Source organism: Carassius carassius, chromosome 20 (genome assembly GCF_963082965.1).
Source record: "Carassius carassius chromosome 20, fCarCar2.1, whole genome shotgun sequence".
Taxonomy (NCBI): Eukaryota; Metazoa; Chordata; class Actinopteri; order Cypriniformes; family Cyprinidae; genus Carassius; species Carassius carassius.
In genome coordinates, this window is record NC_081774.1 from 3,572,213 (window position 1) to 3,596,365 (window position 24,153).

Here is a 24,153-nt window from a genome sequence, read left to right on the forward strand (position 1 = left end):
AGAAAAAAAGTATTTTGAGCGCACTAAAATCAATTTTGCATTTAAAATAAGTTTTTGGATGTGTGCAGACCTTCTCTTTTGCGTGTGCAGCATTTCACTAGCTTGCTCACTTGATGCCCATCCTGGTACTCTCTAAATGAGGATGGCTGGCTTGCTCAACACAACCCAGCGTTACAATATGTCATAATTCCAGCCAATCAGAGACAAGGCTGCTAATCAGTCTTCAGTATTTGATTTTTAGTAAGTAGGGGTCATTTTTTAGGATTCTATAGTTTACCTAAGTCTCTGAGATGTAATCCCATATCCCCAGACCCCAATTTAAGAACACGAGTGTGAAACCCAAGTTAAAGACCATTATATCCACCAGAGGGCAACATTGTATACATGATGTGTAAATTTCAACAAGCATTCAGCATATATCATAACCAACCTCCCCAATACCACCATTTCTTTTCGTATATTAGGACAAGCAGAAACTTTCTTATTTCTTGAGATGCATGTCGCCTTCAGTCCCATTTCTTTTCCGCCCCAAATCCTTCACACAACAACTGCATTGTATTTCAGCGTCATTACATCATATTAAAAACACTACACACCATTAAACTAAACTCACATGCTTCAGTTCACTTGTTTATGTCTCCTCTATTTTTGTCTAATGTGATTCTTCTGGTACCTGGAGGGGCCCACCTTTGATCCAAAATAGCTGTGCTAATATATAAATGTGTTTGAACAGTGGATATGTGTACAAGTCTGTGGTGTATAAATATATACACAGGGAAGTTTAGCAAAGCAACTCACAGGTTATTCCTTCCTCAGGTACTAATGTGGTCGGATGTGTTACTTTCTTTCTAAACATCTTTTTATTCATAAACAGGCCGATGGAGAATGATGGTGGTCCCCGATGAGTTATTTCACAGTATTAGGATTCAATAGAAGGCACCAACATCTGTGTTTAAGTATCTGTCCTAAACATATGGAAAAAAACTCTGTGCTACTGGAAGAATAAAGGCACAGTCTTCACTGTAACACAAAAGACATTGCATAGACAATATGTTAATGTAATGTCAATGGACTCTTCTAAATAACTCAATGCATGACAGCAGAGAAAATAAAGACTTTTTGGACTGCGCTATTTGTGGAATGGGCCTTGGGATTGGAGGCTCAGAGCCATTTGGCTTGACTTTCTTTGAAGATGGTTTTGTGGAGGGTTAAACCCGTACTCCTCCCTCTCTCTGATGCCTGTCGCTCTTTCATTCTGCCCAGGAACGGCTGTACGTCACTGTGGGTGCAGATATAAAATAGTCTTTGGCTGTATCTTGCCATCTGCACACTGCTTCTGTAGCACTGGACTGTAATTCATGTCAGTGATGAGAGCATTTTTAGCTCTTGTCTTGTAACGTGTTGGTGGCGAACTGTTGATGTTTAAACTTCTGGATATCCAGGATTCACATTGCTGGTGAGAGAATAGTTTATTATTTTAGTGTTTTTAGTTGTTGTTGTTTATTTTACAGGAATATTTGATGTTTTCTCAATTTAACTTTTTGAAGGGACACAGTGTTATGTTAAGGGCCATATGTAATCATGGTAACAACATGTTTTGGATGCATTTGCACCATGGTGTTATCATTTGTTCATTGACTCATGGTACTACTAGGTCATTGTGATTTTACCAAGTAAGACATGTTCATGGATCAACATCTTTTGATAATCCTGGATCAAAATTATTGTCCAAAATATAGACTTAACCCAATCCCTCTCCCTAAACCTAACCTTACCCATAATTTATTCATAAAATCAGTGATAAATGATAGCTGATTAACAAGAATGTAGAAGCACCTAAACCCTGATCGTAAACCTAAAACAGATATTTCCTGAAACGTTATATATATCAGTTCTGATTGGTTGATTGGAATGTTGTTCCAAGAACATGTTGTACTTGGTGAAATCACGCTCACCGTACTACTAAAGTACCTATGTGTATGTGCAAATTCAGAACTTTAAATAATAAGTAAATAACTAAATTATGCATTATTCATATATAATGATGTATTATATATTTAGATTTATAGATAGACTTAGATATTTTACTTTTTTTTTTCCAGACATTTTCTTACTGCTTTGGCCTCTTGTTGCCATACCATGTGGACATGGATGTTTTCTTCACTGATTGTTTGTGTTCTGATGCTCCACATCAGTGGATTCCAGCAAGAGGACACTCAAGCAGGTTTGACATCTTAGTCTTAGTCTTTTAACTTATAATGTATTAGTCAAATGGTTTAAATCATTGAACATGTTAACAGTATAAAGCTGCATTAAAGCGACCCTCTTAAGGCATTCCTGTAGCTCAAACAGTAGAGCATGGCACTAGCAACGCCAAGGTCATGGGTTTGATTTTCAGGCAATGCATGAACTGGTAAAACCTTAAAAGCAATGTAAATCCCTTTTGGAATTAATGCATCTGCCAAATGCATAAATGTAAATGTATACACTTGAGAAAATGACTTCTGTAATACGTATTCAGTCATTCTTATATAATTCAAGCATTTAGTTGAGATGCCTGACTTTACTCTACATTTGTTCAAGAATTGTAACCCAGCTGGGTCTGCATGTGGACCCTTTGGGCAAATGTTTTCCTGGGCTTGTAGGTTGCAGCACAACTCCCAATGACCTTGTGTTCATCATTGATGGCTCCTCGAGCTTGGGGATCCCTAATTTTGAAACTGCAAAGCGTTGGCTCATCAACATCACCAGTGGTTTTGACGTGAGCACCAGACACACTCAGGTGGCAGTCATCCAATACAGCGACACCCCTCGACTGGAGATTCCTCTGGGAAAGCATGAGAACAGCCAGGAACTCATCGAGGCCATCACCTCCATCTCATACCTGGGGGGCAACACACGGACCGGCCGCGCCATCAAGTTCGCCACAGACCATGTCTTCGGGATGCCTAACCGCACATCCCAGTCTCCCAGAAACTGCATCGCTGTGGTTCTCACCGATGGGCGTTCTCAGGATGACGTTGAGGATGCTGCCATGGAGGCCAGGGCACAGAATATTGTTCTGTTTGCAGTCGGTGTAGGGAATGAGATCTCTTACTCTGAGTTGGTATCTGTGGCCAACAAGCCAACTTCAACTTACGTGCTACATGTGGAGGATTATAACTCCATTGCAAGCATTTGGGACCTGATGGAGCAGAAACTGTGTGAGGGTGAGTCGTGCTAGACTTTGGAGTATATTTTTTCTCTAGGACCAGTGACATTGGAGACATTACATGTGTAACGGAGTTAAAATGCACACAGTCACACATGGATGTAAACTTTGGGGCCCAATGCATCTGTATAATCCTGAAGATAAACTGTTAGTCATCATTAGCAAAGACTAAGCAAAGAATATTAAGTGACAAGAAACTTACAGACCTTTGGAAATTCAATCTTTGGACTGGTGTCTGTTTAATGCCATATGGTTAAGAACTGGCATCTATTTCCAGTTGTTTCATTGAGTGTATGATAATTTATTTTCTTTTTTATTGCTCAAATTCAGACTTTTACAGATCAACTTTGTCTCAGATGTGTCTCCTCCCTTAGGAGGAATACAAATGAATACAAATGAGATAGCAGTTCAGATTTGGTCTGTATTTACATTCAGTGAGTTTGTATCTGTTTTCTTCATATCTAATGAGATCACAGACTTTTGATTGCAGACTTTGGTGTCTTGGAATATAAGAGTACAATTTTGAGATCTGTTTTAAAAAACTAAGAATCTGGAAATTTAATTGTTCATGTGCTTTCCATTTTATCTCATTGCTGTCTATGAGAAACAACTGAAATTTTATAGACATCTCATTAAAATCAGATTAAAAAATTGACATTTGTTCATCGGTTGTTATTTTCTGGTGATCTAAAGCATTACACAACAGCTTGAGTGCAACTGAAATGTTTGTGAATTGAGCAGTTACATTCTCTCATTCACAGAATCGGTGTGTCCGACGCGGATCCCTGGGACGGTGAATGATCAGAAGGGCTTTGATTTAATGAGCCTGATGAAGATCGAGCAGGTGGCTCAGAAGGTTCAGGGCTCTTTGATATCAGAGAGAGCGTCACAGCTCAGCCCTCGTATGGACATCACCCACAGCACCAGGTGATTTTTGCTTTACCACATCTATAGTTCATGATTAGCACTGCATTGTTTGTGTTCTTGCACTTGTTGAAGTGTTAGGATTATGTAAATTGTTGTGGTTGGAAAATTCAGACAATTTTGACCTTCACTCTGTGTTCCTCACAGAGAGGTCTTTCCAGAAGGCCTTCCACCAGCTTTTGTGTTTGTGGCCACCCTGCGCTTGAAGAACCCAGCTCACTGGATGAAGTTTGACCTGTTTAGAGTGTTATCTCAAGACGGGGTGAAGCAGATCGCTGTGACTGTGAACGGAGCAGACAAATCGGTCACTTTCACCTGCACCAGCACTCTGAAGAAAGAGCAGACAGTCATATTCAATGACCGAGGCATCAAGGTCCCTGATACTTTTATATCATTTTTAAATCTCATTAAAAAAAAAAAACATTAGGTGCAGATATCCTTGTGAGCAGCATGCTATTGCTGACATGTAGCTCCACTGTGCTTCATGTATCCCGAGTTCGAGTTCCGGCTTGCGGACCTTTCCCGCCCCCCTCTCTCTTCCACATCACATTTTGTATTGAAATAAAAGCATAAAACACCAAAAGTAAAAAAAAAAAAAAAATCAACATTGGCTGCATCCCAATTAAACTAAACAGTATGCAAGATTAGAATGATTGCATCCCATATCCCATAGTGTTTTTTGCTATTATTAAAATGTCTGTACAATAAGAATATCAATGTGTATGTGTTGTGTCTTTTGCTAATACGATTGCTGTCCCTGTAGAGGCTCTTTGACACGGATTGGCATCAGCTGAAGTTCCTGGTGAGGCCCAAACGCATCACTTGTTTCGTAGACGGTGCATACGTGGAGGAGCAGCTCCTAGGTGCAGTTGTTCCCATCTACATTAATGGAAAGACTCAAGTCGCCAAGAAAATTAATATTGAGACTACAGTCCCTGTGAGTGATTCCAAAGTTTTATTGCTATTTTCAACTCTGATCTCTGAAACTTGATCTCAAGTTTATATGTGCCAAATTAAGTCAAACTTGGAAGACTGATTGTTTGCTACCAAAAATCCATATTGTCACATTTCTGTTGTGTTTCTTTATCAGATAGTGCTGCAGAAGTTGCGGATCTACTGTGATCCTCAGCAAAGTGAGCGAGAGACAGCATGTGAAATTTACTCTGTGGTAAGACTGGTTTGCTGTTGGTCTTGCTTGCCAAGTTGTTAACCATCAAAAGCTAGTTTGTGTCGACCAGCATGGTGTTTTTTTTTTTTTATAAAAAAAAAAAAAAAGGATTGTAGTTCCAGGACCAACAAGAATGTTGATACAGGAACATATCCATCTTGTATAAATCATGTTATCTGCTTCCAGTGATTTCCTTCCCACTTTAATTAATCTTTCTCTGGTTTTTTTTTACAGGATGATGACAGGGTAAGTTACAGGCATTACTATTCTTGCTTTTAAAAATGTTTAATTTGATAGGGGATTGGTTTAGTTTATGTTTTATGTGCAATGTGTTACATTCCTAGTGTCCTTCGGATCGCTCTCCTGCTGTAGAAGGTTGTGATTGTCCTAGTGGTAAACCTGGTCTACCCGGTCTACCTGGACCTATGGTGAGACTTAAAAAAAAAATGTATTCTAATGGATTGGCAGGCAAACTTGCTGGGGTCTTTTGCTTGTTTGGGACATCTGATCAAAACACATTTTTAACTCATTGATTGAATGTAGGGCTTTAGAGGGGAGAAAGGCAGAGAAGGACCTCCTGGCCCTGATGGTAAACCTGTAAGTACAGCAGAATCATTAGTGTGGCGTTCATCATAAGGTTTGGACGTGCGTAATCACCATGATCTGTTTGTCCAACAGGGGAAAACAGGAGAAAAGGGAGCATCTGGAGAACCCGGTCGAGATGGACAGAAAGTGAGTGAAACATCAAGAACATTTTCTAATAACCTTTAAGCTTTGCATTATTATTTTATTCTTCCATTTACAGGGTGAAGCAGGTGAACCAGGACGAAAGGGGGAGCGAGGACTGGAAGGACCCAAAGTATGTCGATTTTGAGATTTTTATTGTCATTGAAATTAGAGAGATTTATCGGCTTGCATAATTCTTCACCAAATCTTTTAATAGGGAGAAATGGGACCACCAGGGCCTTCAGGACCAACAGTGAGTCTCAAACTTTCTGATCAATTAATCAGATTTTTTTCTGTTGTTATGTTTAAAGTGTTTATGTGCAAAACATTTCTCTTTAGTAAGTAAAAACTACATTGACTAAAATCATTCCCTTAAAATCTCTTCCTAGGGCACTGGCTTTTCCAAATTAGATTTAGAGGACTTAGGAATTCAAGGAAGCAAGGTAAAAAACAATACATCCTATTACATCTATTGAAAATGACAGGAAATGATTACCAAACATTTTCTTTTCTTATGCAAACTATTGTGACCTTACAGGGAATACCAGGAGAACCAGGGGAAATGGGACCACCCGGAAAACCTGGAATGAATGTAAGAAACCTACTTTTAACATCTACTTATGAATCTTCAGTACTGTTCATTGATGGTCATTATCATCATTATTCTCTTTACTCTGCAGGGAGATCCTGGGAAACCTGGTCTACCTGGACTTGCTGGTCCCAAGGTAAGACAGATTTCAGAATGACATATCCCAAACCCACTGACAATTCAACTACCACTACTCCTGTAATCATAAGTAATCACAACCAGGGATGCTGTGATGATGGAGGCATATGAAAAGGAGCTTTTAAAAGGCAGAAGCCTCCAACACCATTTATTTCTGCTTTCCAGTACAAATAGCTAAACATTTATAGATCAATATACATTTATATGAGTAGCAAGATGACTTAAGAAGATATTAAGACTTGTTGTCTGGTAGATTTGTCAAATTTAAGTGCTTAAATGAGAACAAAAATACTGTACCTGGGTCAAAGACGTTAAGATGTCTGCACCAAAAGAAATGTACAAAAGTGATTTTGGGTCCATAGAAAGTACATTAAATGTAAGTAAAATGTCTACTTTTAAGGTTTCAAATAAGTTTTTGGAGAATAAAATGTCAAAATTTGGTTGAAATAATATTACATTGTCATTCAGTGTAACACAATATTCATGCAAAAATTCAAACAACATGCTTATTCTGACGTGTACATATTAAAATACCTAAAATAAGGGAGCATACTAAATTTTATTGTGTTTTAAATTAGTAAACAATTCTTATTGACAAATGGGCAAAACCTAGGATAGTGGCAAATGTTAAAAATGTACAATTACAACTCATTAGTATTTGGGGTGAAAGTAATTAGTCTTTTAATATGTCATAAATTGATTTTTGTTGTAAATATGCCTGACAAGATTGTTACACTGAATGACATTTTACTGGGTGTCTTCTGTAGATCAGGGGAAAATGTATAATATTTATTTTTTGCTCAGAAAAACAAAAACAAAGTTGCAATTAAATAAAACAGAAAACTTTTTGCATTTTTTTTGGGGGGGGGGGGGGGGGACTACAACAGTTTAAAGCAGCATTACACTTATTCGCTTAAACACTTTTTTTCGTCTGTGACCCACCTGCCAATGGTGTAGAAAAATAAATTTGCTTTTTTTGGGGATTAAGATATTTCTTAGCCCATTGCAATACATTTAGTCTTGATTCAAGCATAAACCCATTTTAATTTGATAAGTTTATCATAAATGTATCATACGTCTCTATGCTTTTAAGGTGAATGTCTCTTGATTTAAGAATGCTTAGATGTTTTGTAAATCACTGGCTTTGGTTCCACAGGAAGGAACCTTGCCATTTTCAGGCAGCACTGTTTGTTTTCTTGCAGCTGTGCATGAGAATGAATTCACATCCTTGTGTCAATACGACAGAAAATAATGCACTTTTTTGTGGTGTATATTTTTAGAGAAACCCCACCCATTAATATTTGGTCCTGTACCACATGAATCTAAGTGATTTGGATGATTTCTGTCTTGTTTCTGAAGTTCATGAGAATCCGTGGAGTTGTTTTCCTGTTCATAGGCCGGCAACCCTAGACAGTTTCAACTTCACACCCAGAATTTGGAAGTATTTAAAGCAGCACAGGGTGTAAACCATCAGATGTGTTAGGTATACGATCAGACATCCTCTCACATGAGAAAGTTCTGGATTATTTTAAGCACAAGGGCATATTTGTGGCCTTGTTGTCGATCCTTTTTATCCGTCTCTCTCTAAAATTTTTCTTAGCTTTTTGCCAGCAGCAGACTGTCGTCTTGCCCAAAGGTCTATGTATAGCAACTTAAACACCCAGATTATGATTGGTCAATGACACAGTACACATTGTGAGCTGCTCTCTGCTCTAGATGAATATAAGGTCACATGCCAGCCAAATTACTATGTGCTGGTAACATACAGTATTACATCAGCTAAGATTTAGCGTTAGTGTAGTTGAATACTGTGGTATAGTGATAAATAACAGATGAATGTTGCTGTATGTAGTTGGTGTATCAAGGCAAAGCTCGTTTTCACCAGGATGTTGACACTTTGTAAAAATAAACTAGCACCTAGCTATAATATTCGGGAATGCCTCTATGAATATTAAAAAAAACAACTGATGAATATTGTACTCTTCTAGTGTTGTAGGTCAACCCAGATGAGATCTTTAGTGCTCAGATGTTGCTCTTTTATAGCTCGAGTCTTCCTAAACACACTGTTTTCAGGAATTTTCTCTTCCACTTACCATCAACTTTGTCTCCAACATTTCTCTTTGAGTGTCTTGATAGATATGATAATAGAAACAAATGAACTGTTGATGATTGGTGATCCTTTTGATAATTTGTTGAGCTCATATAAAACTTCTGATTGCAGTTTGAGACATTTTTGGAAAATATATATAATATTTATTATTATGATTTTTTTCTCCCCTATAGTGTGGTTTGAGCAAATGAGTGGAGTTGTTTAGACATGAATTGGAAGTCTGTCACTCAGATCTATTTTCGGGCTACTGCATCTGTCTCAGCATCTGCGTGCCGCCCGTTCTCTGAAAATTAGTGCCGCCCTGCTATTTACTGCCCCATTAAATCAAGCTTGTTTATCAGTAAGGGCTTTGATTTGACTCTTGGCGACACTCAATGTTTGTTCAGGTTTGGATGTGGCTTGGTTTGACAGATGTGACATTTAGATTTTGTTCCACAAAGCTATAAAATAACCTTTAAAACGTTGGAAACACGTTTGGTTATGTTCACTGAAATGATCTAACTTATAAAAAATGATTTATAGAATGTGTTTGGTCTTTAAGATCATGTTATGGTGCTCACTCTTGCTTAAATGAATGATAATTGGACTTTTAGATAGATTTTTGTTCAATTGAAATGATACAAATCTCTGTGCAGTCTGTAGTCTTTAAACCCAGAAAACAGTTTTCGTGTTCAAACCATGTGCTTCTTTTAAGTTTTACTATACATGCTTAATGCATCACACAACTGTTGTAGGTAGCTACTTGTTTAAAGCACAGATTTGTTAGAGATTCATAAAGGGCCATGGCTAGCATATACATGAAACTTGAAAATTGTGAAAATTGAACTGGACAGGATTGGTATTATCATGTTTGCTAGTTTTCGTTATTAAGTCCCGGCCTTCCCACTTTGGATCTGGGACAGAATTGCTCGCTTTAGCGGTAACACCAGGTTTCCCCAGACCACTAAGGGATGATTAGTTAACCAAAACTCAGTTTCATGTGGTGTGCCAGAAGAGAGCTCCCTCATAAGGGTGGGTTTCCCGCGGCACAAGTGGTGCCGCCAACCCTGGAAACAGCCTTTAATCATGACATGCAGACATACATGCATATGGGCTGTTAAAAGAAACTGAAACACACAGACCCCAGAACCCAAGTGACTCAACAACTCGTGACTACGTTGATTATGAGTTTATCTGAACTGAAATGGGTCATTACTTATGCTTCTCCTGCATCAAATGTTCAGTGCACGCACAGCAACTTCCACCGAAAGGTTAAAAGAGATAAAAGTCATGTGGAATCTCATAAATTCCTTTTGATTGGCTTTCTCCTGGATATAATTGCAGGGTGACGGTATAAGGTACAATTATTGTTTGTCATGTTTCGAAAGCATGCTTTGTGTGAGGTCTTTTCAAATGTCAGAGCTTCAGGATAAAGTCTATATTATGTGCATGTGAACAAGAGAAATACAGTAAGAGAAAGCCTGGGAAATAAACTGTTATTTGACCAAACATTTTATAATATACAGACTAGCCCATGCATTTTACATTCATACTAATTACATTTTATTAGGACTATGTTCAGAATTGAATACTAGCATACTGCACAGTAGTGCTTGTTTAAAAAATATATAATATGCTACTTTAACGCATGACCTCACTGTAGCTTAGAAGTAATATAGTCTCAGAAATAAAACAGATTGTCATTAATTTTTAGATCAGTGAGGCCTACGATGAATCAATTCCAAAAGAAATACAAAACCTGTGCTAACTGAAATAAAACAAGATGACAAAAATATTAATTTTAATAGTTGGAAAATCTATAGCATAACAAGAACTTTGTAAGCAATTTTTTTTGTGGGTCGGCCATTTTTTGTTACACCCTGTGTGGGCAAAGTCACTCATTTTTAGTGCTTGTGCACATAAATAATATTAGCCTGCTAACCTAATATTAATACCAACTAATACTAGAACTTTTCCTTTTCTTGTCTTTTCATTTATAAAAAAAAAAAAAAAAAAAAAAATCCTGGCTATGTGTTCTGTACTAGACTAACTGAGACTTGTCATGGCACTTGTATACTGTTGTTGTTCTCTTGTTGACCTGACTGCTTCTATTGTTCTCATTTGTAAGTCGCTTTGGATAAAAGCATCTGCTAAATGATTAAATGTAAATGTAAATGTAACCTACAAAGCCAAAACTACTACTGGAAATGGCAAAAAAGAAAAAAAAAGTCTTAAATGTTTTTTTTTTTTTTTTTTGACCCTTCATTTAAATATTAGTATTCACACACTTTTTTCCTCTTTGTAAATAATAGCCTATGAGAGGCGATTTTAGACTAAATGTGTAGTTACACTGTTAGCCTTTGTATGGCAGTGTGGTACAGCAGTGTGTTTTTCTGAACATATCCCACGCCCCATGCTAAATGTGGGATATTACATATTTTCTGTCAGGTGTGTTTCACCATACACAAATTACATGCACATGTAACCAGAAACATGCTATTTTTGAACTCATATGATGGCCAGCCACAGTCGAGCATCACGGGAAAGGAGGACATCTCTTAGCAGCATTCCCACATGTGTATGGCTTGTAATTTAGTACTTCAGAAAGTGCAAAAAAAGTCTTTAGATAAGCTCCCTTTACAGTTGGGTGTAACATGTTTAGATTTTAATGACAGACTGTCTTAATTTTCATACTTACTTTACAATTAAGATGCGTGCATATTTAACTTTCTCAGTGCTTAATTTCTCTTTATGTAATTAGTATGTAAAAAAATTTTTTTTAACCCAAATTGGAACTGCCGAACTCTAATTATATCTGCAATTTGTGGAATGTACTATGATTATTTAAGGCAAAGTGATACTCTTTTACCTACAGCTTACCACATTTCTAAATATATGTGATGTGTGACCAAGAAAAAAATGGTTTAGAATATTTTTAAATCAGTAAATGTGTGATAGTTTTCTTCTTTTGATTCTGAGATGCAATATGCGTTTCTAACCCATTTTTATTTTATTTTTTAACATTTATTTAGGGAGAGAAAGGAGATGTTGGTGCAGAAGCATCAGATGGACAACCAGGAATCCCTGTGAGTTTAATTTTTCAACTTATTGTTTTTTTGTGTTCCTTATTCTTTTTTCCACCTCAGTTTTAGTTATTTAGGTTTAGTTAAAAAACTTCAGTTGCTTTGAAAATATAGTTCATTCAGTTTGATTGGTAAGGCATCAAACATCTGCAGCCACAATGTCATATACCAATAAAATTTTAGTTCATTTTTTAGGAATATATCAACTGCTTTTCTGCTAAGCTTTTTCAGTCGAACTCCATTCTGGAATCTTTGCTTTGAAGTCACTTTTATTTAATTTTCATTACTTATTTCAAACTCTAGTTCACACTCTGGCTCGATTTAGAGTTTCTGGTATGATTTTTCTGGTCTTAACCTGGTCGAAACTTTTTTTAATAGCACATTAGCACAATAAAAATGTTGATTTATGATGATGACATATTTAATTACATATTTATCTGATGAGACTGACTGTGTCATAGTGAAAGGGCACTATGTAGAGTTTATTGCGTGATGTTTTTGGTGGAAGGGGCCTTGTCAAATGGTTCGCTGGGAGACCCACAGATTTGTGGTATGCTGCTAACTCTAAATTTGGAAATGATGAAACCACAGTGTTTACTAATCCCAGAATACATCACTGAGATGTAAAGTAGCAGATGATACATGTATATAGTCAACATCAGCTCTGTTTATGCTCTAGATGTTGTTTAAAGTCATCCTGCTTCATTACCAGTCACGCATGTTAACTGCAACTCTGACTATAAGAAAGGAAAACACTTCAGACAGACAAGGCCTTAGTCAGTCTTATTTCAGAATGCCTCAGAAGCTGAGGCAGACTCAGTTTGAGGCCTCTATTGGGTTGAAAAGCTAAAAGTTTATTATTATTATTATTATTATTATTCCTAATCGTAATTTTTTTTTATTGTTTTTCAATTTGAAAGGCTTGCTTTTTTGGTGAAATATTGCAAATCTCCTGAATTGATTAGCTCAAATAAATTCATGAAACTGCAACTTGAAACAACAGCGATGTGCCAGTTTGTTCTTTAAACTATAAGATGCAATGGATGTCTTTGTTGTCTTTGATGTCAAAATGTCTTTGTTTTCATCTTGACTTGCATCTTGCATGATCTGCAGGAAGAGCATGGCATTATCTGATGATGATCTGCAAAGTTTCATGATTGTGGGTTGCTAGGTTGTCACTTCTGGAGAATGAGATCATGATTTCTGATTTCCGCATTCTTTAATTAGCAGCTGCTTTGCTAAACAAACATCACTTGTCACACAAATCCTCTTTATATATATATATATATATATATATATATATACATTTAAATATATACATAGCCCCCTCCCCTCTTTTATATGGTGCTGCTATATATTTTTTAGCATGAGAAGTGTTGCTAGATGGTTTCAATCCAAATCAAATTTAAAGTGACTTCAGACTGTTTATGCTTTCAAGTAAAGTCAGTTTTCATTTTTTATTTCAGCTAATGACTTTTTTAAAGTGATGTGGTTTAGGCCTCAGTGTAAATATTTAGAAATCCTTGGCTTAGGTTGATATATATATATATATATATATATATATATATATATATATATTCGAACAGTAAGTGCTCCCTTTTGGGGTAACATTTTGGCAAGAACACAATTCCATTTCCAAGCCCAGGTGCCGAGAGCAGCCCTATGGAAAATTTTAGGAAGACATCTGTCTAGTGTCATGCGAATAATATAACAGTTAATACACCCTTCCCTCTTTTTGAGGTTGTGGTGAACCTCTGAATGTTCTCCTTTCTCGTTCTTTCCTGCAGAACCGTTTTATTTGGTAGATTCGTGCACACAGAGCAAGTGTAGATGGCGGTATTTCTAGATACCAATTCCTTTATGTCAAAAGTGCATTCACTAAAAGTCAGATGGTTTTCTGCACGTCTCCACTTCCTTTTGTCTGTCTGTCTGTCTGTCTCTCTATCTCTGCAATCTCTTTTATGTCTGTTGCCACATAGTGTTTGGAAACCTTGCTGAGGAACATTTGCTGTTTGACTGAACACTTTTACACTCATTCATTTCACAAGCTGTTTGGGCTGTGCTTCCTGTTTATGGCCAATCAAACTGGTTCATTTGAAAGAAAAATGTACAAGATTATGGGATCCCTGAAATCTGGTGCAGGAAATGGGACGTATCAGCTGTGGATGGTTGTAGGTGTGGTGATTTATGCCTCTCTTTTATCTTTCATCATAAACTCTCATGTAAACCACTGTAATGAGAGAATACATGCTTGCCATTACATTTGAATGGGTTACAGTGTGGCTTGGCAGTGATACAGAAAGGCAGCCCTTGGTAAGTAAACAGGCAATAGTGGCAGTAAAAGGTGCCGCCAGGATTATAAGCATGTGTTTTAGACTGGATCCCTTGTAGTTGTGTATTTCAATCACTGTACCAAGAAAGAAAAAGACTCATGGGATGTTAGACTGTACTGCCTTAACAATAAACAACTTACTGTATGAATGTTTTTTGTGATTTTTTTTAGGGTATGAGGGGGCTTCCTGGAGAGATAGGCCCTGTTGGACCTCAAGTAAGGACCCAGATGAATCATAAAATATGAAATATAATAAAATGTCATATAGCAAATCGGCATATTACAATGATTTCTGAAAGATCGTGTGATAGTGAAGACTGGAGTAATTATACTGAAAATTCAACTTTGCATCTTGAAAAAATATTTTTTAACGTAAAAAAAAAAGGTTATATTAGGGTTCTTAATGGGTTTTTAATATTTTCATAATATGACAGTTTTTACTGTATTTTTGATCAAATAAATGCAGCCTCTGTGAGCAAAAGAGACCTCTTTCAAAAACATTTTTAAAAAATTTATTTTGTAACAGCTTTTGTGCTATTTTATAACAAAAATGATTTTAACAGGGTGAGCGTGGGATGCCAGGACCAGCGGGTTTTACTGGACCAACAGGACACCAGGTAGAATATTTCATAATTTTACATGCAATAACTATTTATGTTGTTTTTCAAGGCCTCTGATTTTGGGCAAGATGTCAAGTATTATTTGTTCTTAAAGGAAAATGCCACCGTTTTTTCATATTTTACTATGTTCTTTCCTCAGTTTAGATGAGTTGATACATACATCTCCCGTCTCAGTGCGTGCACTCAATTGCTGTAGCATGCGATCCTAAGGAATGAATGGTGCTAAGCTAAATGCTAGCATAGTGGCGCCATGCACTACAGTGATTGAATGCATGCACTGAGATGGGAGAGGTACGAATCAACTCGTCTAAGTTGAGGGAAGAACAAAGTGGTATATGAAAAAACAGTGCCGTTTTCCTTTAAACTAAATCAGGTGGCTATTAAATTATTTTAAGATTTAAGATGATATTAAATATTCTTAAATAATCTAAAATATTAAAACAGAATATCATAGAGATTTTGTGGTCTTATACTATTTGTAACCCTGCCAACACCTTGAGTATCATAGCAACCCACTCATAAAACTTCACTAACCACATAGCAAAACCACCCTAGCACTATGGTGGTGAGTTTGGCATGGGCAAGCACCACTCACGTTTTCTTCAGAAAATGTGAAATCAAGTTTCCAAAAGCAGAGGTAAATGATTTATTTTTTAAAGGTAAAGTGCAGCCCAAACCCACGTCATAGGTTAATGTTACCAAGTTCATGTGAACCCAGAACGGATTGATTTGTACCGAAGTGTTTAAACTTTCTGAAAAATGTACCTCCGAATGACTTTCTTATTGTTGTCTTTGCACATTAAACTGACATAAGCCAAGGAAAAAATGCACAAAATGTTGATGGTTGTCACTGGAAGAGATATAGCAAATAAATACAGTATATTAGGCTTGAATTACTGACTTACTGAAGAGTTGTCTTTAATTCTAGGGACCCCCAGGCCCAGTTGGCCCACCTGGCGTAGAAGGTCCTCCTGGTCCAAAAGTAAGTCATCCCAGCTATGTGTAGTTTATTGTATATTTAGCATTCATTTGTATTTTTTGTATAACTTCTGAAGTGATAAATACGTGAAATGTAAAGAAATATATTCTTTTTTTTTTTTCAAATAAATTAGTTATTTATTAAGCGAGGATTTATTAACTTGACCAAAATTGAGAACTATTTGTCTTTATATCATTTAATTGACATGGAGCGAAATCCTTATTTGCTGACAGGGGAATTCTGGCTCTCACGGGCAGGATGGGCTCCCTGGACCACCTGGTGCTAAAGTGAGTGAGCTAAGGGAGGGGGATTTCCACATATAAAGGTCTGAAAATACCATATTATCTCTTTCTGTGACCTGCCGCTTCCTCAGCCGGCTTCAAGAAATAACTTTGAATAGCAAATGCTATATTAAGCCTCTATCGAGTCATAATGTTGAGAAACCTTTAATTCAAATTAACAAGTCAAATGCTGAAGACAAAATATGTATGAGAGGAATGTTTTTCATGTAGGCCTACAAAAGCCGAAGGTGAGAGACTTTTTAAAGAGTGTGAAAAGTGTGCAATTAGTATTTCATTGCATTTATTTCACATCCTTCCACATTAAGCAGAAAAGTAATGTTTTAATGTGTAAGTTCATCCAGAAATGAAAATGAGTCTGTATTGTGCACTATTCCATTTCTACTGATGCCATACATTAGGTATATGACAAAACTATGCTATGTGTATAATCAAATTAAATGATTTATGTCATTAAGTATAGTGATGTTGCCTATACTGAGATCTGCATGCATGTACCAACAGGGTTCAGATGGAGAGCACGGCATTCAAGGTCCCCCTGGCATTAGAGGTCATCCAGGGTTTAAAGGTCATAAGGTACGTCAATCTTCAACCTAATCCTAACCTGAATTCTTGCTTTAGAGGGTTTAATGAAGATGTGCATATACAATGGATGCAAATATACAATAGGTTGCATTAGAAATAGTAAATATTCGAAAAAGAAAAATGTAAGACGGTTCTGTCACATCAGTTGTGTGAATTTGAGATGTGGACGTTGCATGTGCAGTTTAAGCAGTATCAATTATTAGAGTGCTGCATACTGAATTTCACAGGAAGTATGTGGTTTTCACTGGAACATTCGGTTATGATTAATACCAACTATAATCTGCATTTATAAAATAGATAGGGTTAATTTTAGTTTCATGCTGACTTTAACATGGCATTGACATTATAAATTCACTGCAATTCACAGAATTCTGTCTTTTTTACCTCTCTTTCTACCCTGTTTATGTGAATACTACACTCAGTTTAATGAACAATAGCACATTAATCATTCCATAATTAAAATATTTTCCTTTCAAATTCTCATCAGCATTTTTGACAGCCTAATTTCATGGTGGTGACTTAATACTTTAGGATTCTTCTCTTTCCTTCATTTTGAATCTTTTGCAGTGGGAATGTTTCTTAAGTAGGGAAACACAATAGGTTAAATACTTTATTTTTCAACCAGAAAATGATGAAAAGTGTGGAATTTTAAATGCAAATTCAGTGAATGATTATTTTCGGTTGATGCGACCTCTATGAACTGTGCACTTTAATGTATTATTAAAAATATTCTTAGATTCATCACTATTAAATGTCAGATCTCCTACGCTTGTATTTTACAGGGTGACTCAGGATCACCTGGACCAAAGGGAAGTCAGGTACCATGACTGCTTAGTGATGAGTGACAGCTTTGACATTTGATTTCTCACGTCTCTTCAAACAGTACTTTCAGTTCAATTCAAGTTTTAAATTTTAGCTTGTTTATTGAAGGTGCTGGACAACCACCAAGAAGTGTATTACAATATTCCAGTTTAGAAGTCACAAATGCATGAACTAGCTTTTCTGCATCAGAAACAGATAACATGTTTCGTAGCTTGGCAATGTTTCTAAGATGGAAGAATGCTATTTTTGAAACATGGAAGTATGATTTTCAAAAGACAAGTTTCTGTCTAATATAATCCATATGTTGCAAATTGTAATACAAAATATTCTGTGTTCTGTTTTTTGGTCCAATAAGTAATATCTCTGTCTTATCCGAATTTAATAGGAGAAAATTATAGGTTATCTTTTACATTTTTAACACAATATGTTAGCTTAGATCATTTAGAGGTTTCATCTTTTCTTGAGATATATAGTTGAGTATCATCAGCATAGCAGTGGAAACTAATCCCGTATTTTCTAATAATATTACCAATAATATACATGTATATTGAAAATAGCAGAGGACCTTGGACAGATCCTTGTGGCACTCCATATTTTACTGGTGATAATTGAAATGACTCCCCGTTTAAATAAACAAAATGGTAGCGATCAGATAGGTCGGATCTAAACCATCTTAAAGCCTGCCCTTGAATACCCGTATAGTTTTGTAATTCATCTATGAGTATGTCATGATCTATGGTGTCATATGCAGCGCTAAGATCGTAAACATAGTATGTGAGAGAAAGAGAAAAGAGGAAGTTTAAAAAAAAGGTGTTAAACTGCCAGCAAAACACGTTTTTTTCTAACAGGCATTCAGACCTACGAAAGACACGCACACTAATGTTTTTATTCAGCAGTCAGGGTCAAAATGTTGTAAACAAAGTAACACACATCATAGCAGCTGGTCCAGGCTGCTTTTACTAGTTAATGCTGGTCTAGATTGTGGAAAGGCACAATCATGCAAAACAAACAAAAAAACTGGTTGAGTATGTTATTGAATCTCTCTTTCCAGGGTGAGAAAGGAAACCAGGGAGAACCAGGAGTCGCTGGAAAACATGTACGTAACATGTACATGTACATCTTTATGCTTCATTAGGGGTGTTTCTAATACAAGTGTACTTCTGGTTATGGATTTTAATAAACCTGTAAAACCTACGCATTGAACTTTAAAGCCCAACTTGCCCCACAGTGCTTGTGCAATGGAAAGTAAAACATCCCACAGACTTACTTTAAAGTGGGAACCCAAATCGTATCTAGAGACTTGAATATCATACAGATATCGGTTGCACTTTATTTTTTACAGTACGTTTACTTACATGTACTTATAGTGTACTTACAGTGTATTTATATAAGAAAGTTCTGGTAATACAAAGTAAATACATGGGGTAGGGTTAGGTTTAGGGGTAGGTTTAGGGTTAGTACCTAGTTATTACATAGTTATTGTAATTACTATAATAAGTACATAGTATGTACATGGGGAACAGGACTGTAAAATAAAGTGCTACCCAGATATCATAAGATAAAATTTTTTGAAATAAATAAATGCTTCTGTTCAACAAGGAGGCTTTAAATTGATCAAAAGTGCAGCAAATCAAGACTTCTTTAAAAAACATGAAAAAAGTACATATAAATGTCTAAATGTGATGTGCGTGTAAATGAAATTTCTCATAAAATGTCAGGATATTCAAATTGCACTTCTGTCATTCTCAACAGGGTGAACCAGGCCTGAAAGGAAACAAAGGGGAGGTACAAAACTACTCTCAAAACATAACTACTGTTACATTAAATTTACCTGATGCTTTTATCCAAAGCGACTTACAATTGCTATATATGTCAGAGGTCACACGCCTCTGGAGCAACTAGGAGTTAAGTGTCTTGCTCAGGGACACATTGGTGTCTCACAGTGGATTCGAACCCAGGTCTTTCACACCAAAGGCATGTGTCTTATCCACTGCACCAACACTGTTACTGTTACTCTTAGAGTTCCTCTAGGTTCCTTAGCAAGGGAGTAAAACAAGCTCCAATGTTTTGAGTCAAACATATGTAGTCTCTGAGCATTCCTCTTTTTTTTTCTCAGATTACTCATACAATAAAATATGCACAAACACTGAAGGATTCGTTAAAAAAAACCTTTTATTTCTTGTGCTAGTGATTTTGTAACTATTGTAAATTGTGAAGTGAATTGTTCTCCAAAGCATTTTATGTATGTGTAAAATATATAATACAATTAATTACACCACAAAATAATGAAGGAGACAATAATGAGTAATAATAAATAAGAAAAAATACAATAAAAAAAGTATGTTATATAATAAAAATAAAATAAATACAATAAAATAAAATAAAAATAACAACAGAAGACAGTACCTATTATATTAATTATAATAATTATAATTATATACAACGAAGATTGTCAAATAAAGCAAATGAATACAATGAATTAACTATTTCATATGGTATGTATTGTACTGTATGTATTTTTTCAGCTTGTTTGACTACTATGTTGTCCTCTCTGAGTATATAGTGTAGATTCTCCAAGTCATTTAGAGTAAAGAATGAACAATTCAATGCTTAAAACTTTATATAAAACAAAATATTTGCCATGTAGTGGTGTACTTGTTTTTAATTCTCTATTTGATTCAGGTCTCAGTGTTTGCATAATCACTGCTCTCTCATATCCAGGATATTTTATATCTTCCTTACTCTATTTAAAAGTCATGGTCACTCAGTTGGTGTTTCTTTATGAATGTTGGAGTTGTGGTTGGAATCCAACTCAGTTTGAGTTTCATTTATTAGTTGAAGCACGAATGTATTTAGACACAGTGGGGGTTTCATTGGCACGGAGGGCTTTGTATTGAATTGATTTATCATCAGATTTATTGAGGTTATACCTGAACTGAACAGCTCTTTTTTTATTTCGATGTGTAAGGGGTATAAGTCCAGTTCAGCCCTGCACTGCATTGTTAGAAGTGCCTCTATTTACCCCTAGAATGTGTTTAGCAAATTCCAATTGTGTTCTATCTATTGAGTTTTATCCCAATTTTCAGACTTTAATACTGGTCCCCAAATGTTACTCCCTTTCAGCCAGGTGTAGCAGGGGAGCCTGGGAGCAGAGGGGCTGATGGGAAAAAGGGAGATGTGGGTCCATCAGGGCCACCTGGATCTCAAGGCTTTTCGGGTCTAGATGGTTTACCGGGGCAGCCAGGACTTCCAGGATACCCAGGGAAACCAGTGAGTGTGATGCTTTTGAGCATTTATAGGGAAATGTATGATGACAATGAGTCTAGTCCTGCTCAAATACACACACACACACACACACACACACACACACACACACTGTGTTACAGGGGAAAGCACCTTCAGAAGAGCAGCTGATGAAGATCTGTGCTTCTGTGCTACAGAGTAAGTTCTTCTTAAGTTTTTCGTATTTCAGTGGCAAATAAATTGAGTGATGTCAAAATGAAAGAGAAAACGAAGATAAAATATGCTAATGCAAGCGTCGCTTTAATGTTTGCCCATTTATAATTTGATAAAACCCTTAACTGTAAATATTACATTTAGTCATGGAACTCATCCTTCTCATATTTACCATGAAACTGTCACTCTAGCAACCAAAAATGTGTTATAAAACACTCAAACCACCTTAGCAACACACCCACAACACTCTAAAATCATGTCTGTCATGTTTGCATGGAGAATCACTCACGTGTTCTTCAGAAAATATACAACTCTAGTATTTGTGATATGTTCCTATGTCTTCATTTGCATTTACCTTGTCAGAACAATTTATTTAGCAGAAAAAGACAAAGATACTCGAGATTAATAGCATTTGACTCATGGTGACTCATCCGTATATATGTGCCTATAAGTGTCAGAAGGCTGAAAACATCTGGAGAAGTAATAGCTTTTAGGGCAACTTTCAATTCTCTTTAAAAAAAAAGTCTTCTCTACGCTCCTTAAAAGTCCAAATTACGCTTGTTGCTCATATGTAGTAAGGGATGATAGTTAGTCACATGGTAATTATTGCAAAATAAATCACGTCAGAATGATTGCAACATTAATGAGAAGCATTTTTACATTATCTTGCTGCTTGATTAATAATGTATCTGAGGATGGGATGTGAAACTAGCACAGATGTACAGCTTAGCATCGTTATACAAAAATGTTTGACTGTAGAACGCAAAGATTGACCAATCAACACCTAATAACATTGTGTCTAGCCACTGCATGTACAGTTGTGAAGTACATTCATTGATACTGAGATACAAAATATCTTTATCATCTTATACTAAATCAGTGGTTCTCATCCACTAGGGGGCCTACAAAATAAGCTTTAAAATAAGCTAAAACATGGAGGAGTAAGCTGACATCATGTTTATTATTTAATTTGTGAACTCTACATCTGATATTTTATATAAAACTTCTATAAGTTTCTAGACATGAGAATTATCAAGTTTATAATGAACATAAATCTTTCTGGTGATATCAAGCACTAAAATATTTTATTGCGTGGAAATTAGTATTTATGACAAAATTAATTAAAAAAATATATGTCATCAGGGTTATTAAAGTTAACTGAAACTGAAACTAAAACAAGACTAACTAAAACTCAAACTTATTTTTTTTTACCTTTTTTTTTTTGGCTAGATGCCAAAAGCATTTTATATATTTTTTCATGTTCATTTAGTTTATTTTCCTGTAATGAAATAACTAAAACTTAAATAAAAAGTAATAAAAGCTATATGGGCACACACAAAAATTAAATAAAATGACTAAATAAAAATGGATAAAAAGGTCAAATTAAAACTTAAAATATATAAATACAAACTAGTTAAAAATGGCATGTAAATTAACTGGCAAAAAAGTGTAAAGACTGAAGATTTAGTTATTCAAAACTATTTTAATTATTTCTGTACATTTTATAATACATTTTTAAATTGCATTATAAATTTCACCTTTACGTTTTAGATTTTTCACATTTCTTATATATATATATAAAGGTTTAGATTCGCTGCAATAAATGTTCCTTCAACAGGCCAGCTGCCACAGCTCCTGCAGGTGATGGGTCAAAGCAGCTGCCAACACTGTGAAACCAAACAAGGACCTCCAGGCGATCCAGGTCCCACAGGCCCAACAGGCCCATCTGGACCCCCGGGATATCCCGGTAGGTCAGGGTCTCCAGGCTACCCGGGATCTCCAGGGAGGCGGGGACCTGAAGGGGTAAAAGGTGAGGAAGGATTATGTCAATCTGTTTTAAAGTTTATTTCATCTATTGATTATAAAGTGACTGAAGGGAAAATGGTGCTTGAATGTTTTTCTTACAGGTGATATTGGCCCAGTGGGCTTGAAAGGTGCTAAGGGACAGGGTGAAATAGGGTTGCCAGGTCCACCTGGTCCAGCAGGTATAAAAACAAATATATTCCTGCATGATAATAATCCCTTTCTTTTGCAAGCAATGTCCAGAAGTAATTTTCTCTTCCACAGGTTTGCAGGGTCCACGTGGGGATGATGGTGAGGGATATCCTGGGCCTTCTGGTCCACCAGGAAAACCTGGCGCTCCGGGCACCCCAGGCAAACGTGGGCCCCCGGGACCCATGGGGGTTTGTGACCCATCCTCATGTTATCAAGCCTATGGCTTTCAGGATGATCCTTTCAGGAAAGGACCTAACTTTTAGCATCAGGACAGTGGTTTCGTACTTTTCTCTCTTGAAAGGACCTTTTTGGTGCTAAGCCTTGACCTCAAGAACTCTTAACCTCTAAAGAACGATGATCTTGACTTTAAATATGTGATGTGTTTTCCTGTTTGAGAATCTTGTGTTGAATGTGTTAAATCATGAATCCATATTTTTGATTGATTTTGACGCATGTCCTGGCTGCTCTTTTCCAAAGGGGCTGTTGGGCTCCGGTAGAACTAATGCATTATATTCCAAGTTTTCTGAAGCCTTGTGCAAGATACAGACTAAAAATTCAATCATTACTTGGTGAAAATGCTCTCAAGGATCATGCATGTTCACGTAGCGTACATACATCTTTGATTCTCTCGTGTCCTGTGACCAATTTCATTTTCATTTTCAAATTTCGATTTTGGGTGAATTGTTCCTTTGAAGAAAAATTGCTGTATCCACTGCACTGCCCTAGGCAAGCTACCTCTGTACAGGATGTGAAGCAATTCTACGGGCTATACTTTGAACACTTATGTTCAAATTTGAAAATACTTCTTCTGCTCAAGGGCTATTTGTTAGTTTTTATAGGAACATTTTTACTACCAAAACATTTATTATTATTATTATTATTATTTAATTATATTTTTCATTGTTTGAGAATTTGTCTTGTAGGTTTCAGTAGCAATCTTAGTAGTGTAGTTTTGGCATGTCTGTTTTTGACTGGATAGATTTGTGCAAAGAGCAGCAATTAACATCTATTTATTATTTAATGTTTCCTGTTCATGTTCTTTTTTTTCATTAATGCACGTAGGATTTTAGTCTTTTACTGAATTTATCCTTTCATCTGTGCAGCTGACATTTGGAATTCTTAAAATTACAATAAATA

At 36.2% G+C, this 24,153-nt stretch overlaps 1 protein-coding gene across 1 annotated transcript; it reads left to right on the forward strand.

Annotated features, from left to right (window-relative positions):
- The first annotated feature begins 954 nt into the window (after positions 1–954).
- On the forward strand, positions 955–24,113 carry si:ch211-106n13.3 (vWFA and Collagen domain-containing protein). The gene is made up of 30 exons (XM_059501194.1): positions 955–1,456; positions 2,103–2,224; positions 2,646–3,209; positions 3,973–4,138; positions 4,283–4,508; positions 4,899–5,072; positions 5,226–5,303; positions 5,538–5,549; positions 5,648–5,731; positions 5,847–5,900; positions 5,982–6,035; positions 6,109–6,162; positions 6,247–6,282; positions 6,419–6,472; positions 6,568–6,621; positions 6,710–6,754; positions 11,878–11,931; positions 14,432–14,476; positions 14,824–14,877; positions 15,809–15,862; positions 16,093–16,146; positions 16,663–16,734; positions 17,526–17,561; positions 18,617–18,661; positions 19,318–19,350; positions 20,689–20,835; positions 20,952–21,006; positions 22,640–22,831; positions 22,929–23,006; positions 23,089–24,113. The coding sequence occupies exons 2-30, from the start codon at positions 2,140–2,142 to the stop codon at positions 23,277–23,279; spliced, it is 2,850 nt and encodes a 949-aa protein (XP_059357177.1). The 5' UTR covers positions 955–1,456; positions 2,103–2,139; the 3' UTR covers positions 23,280–24,113.
- The last annotated feature ends 40 nt before the right edge of the window (positions 24,114–24,153 follow it).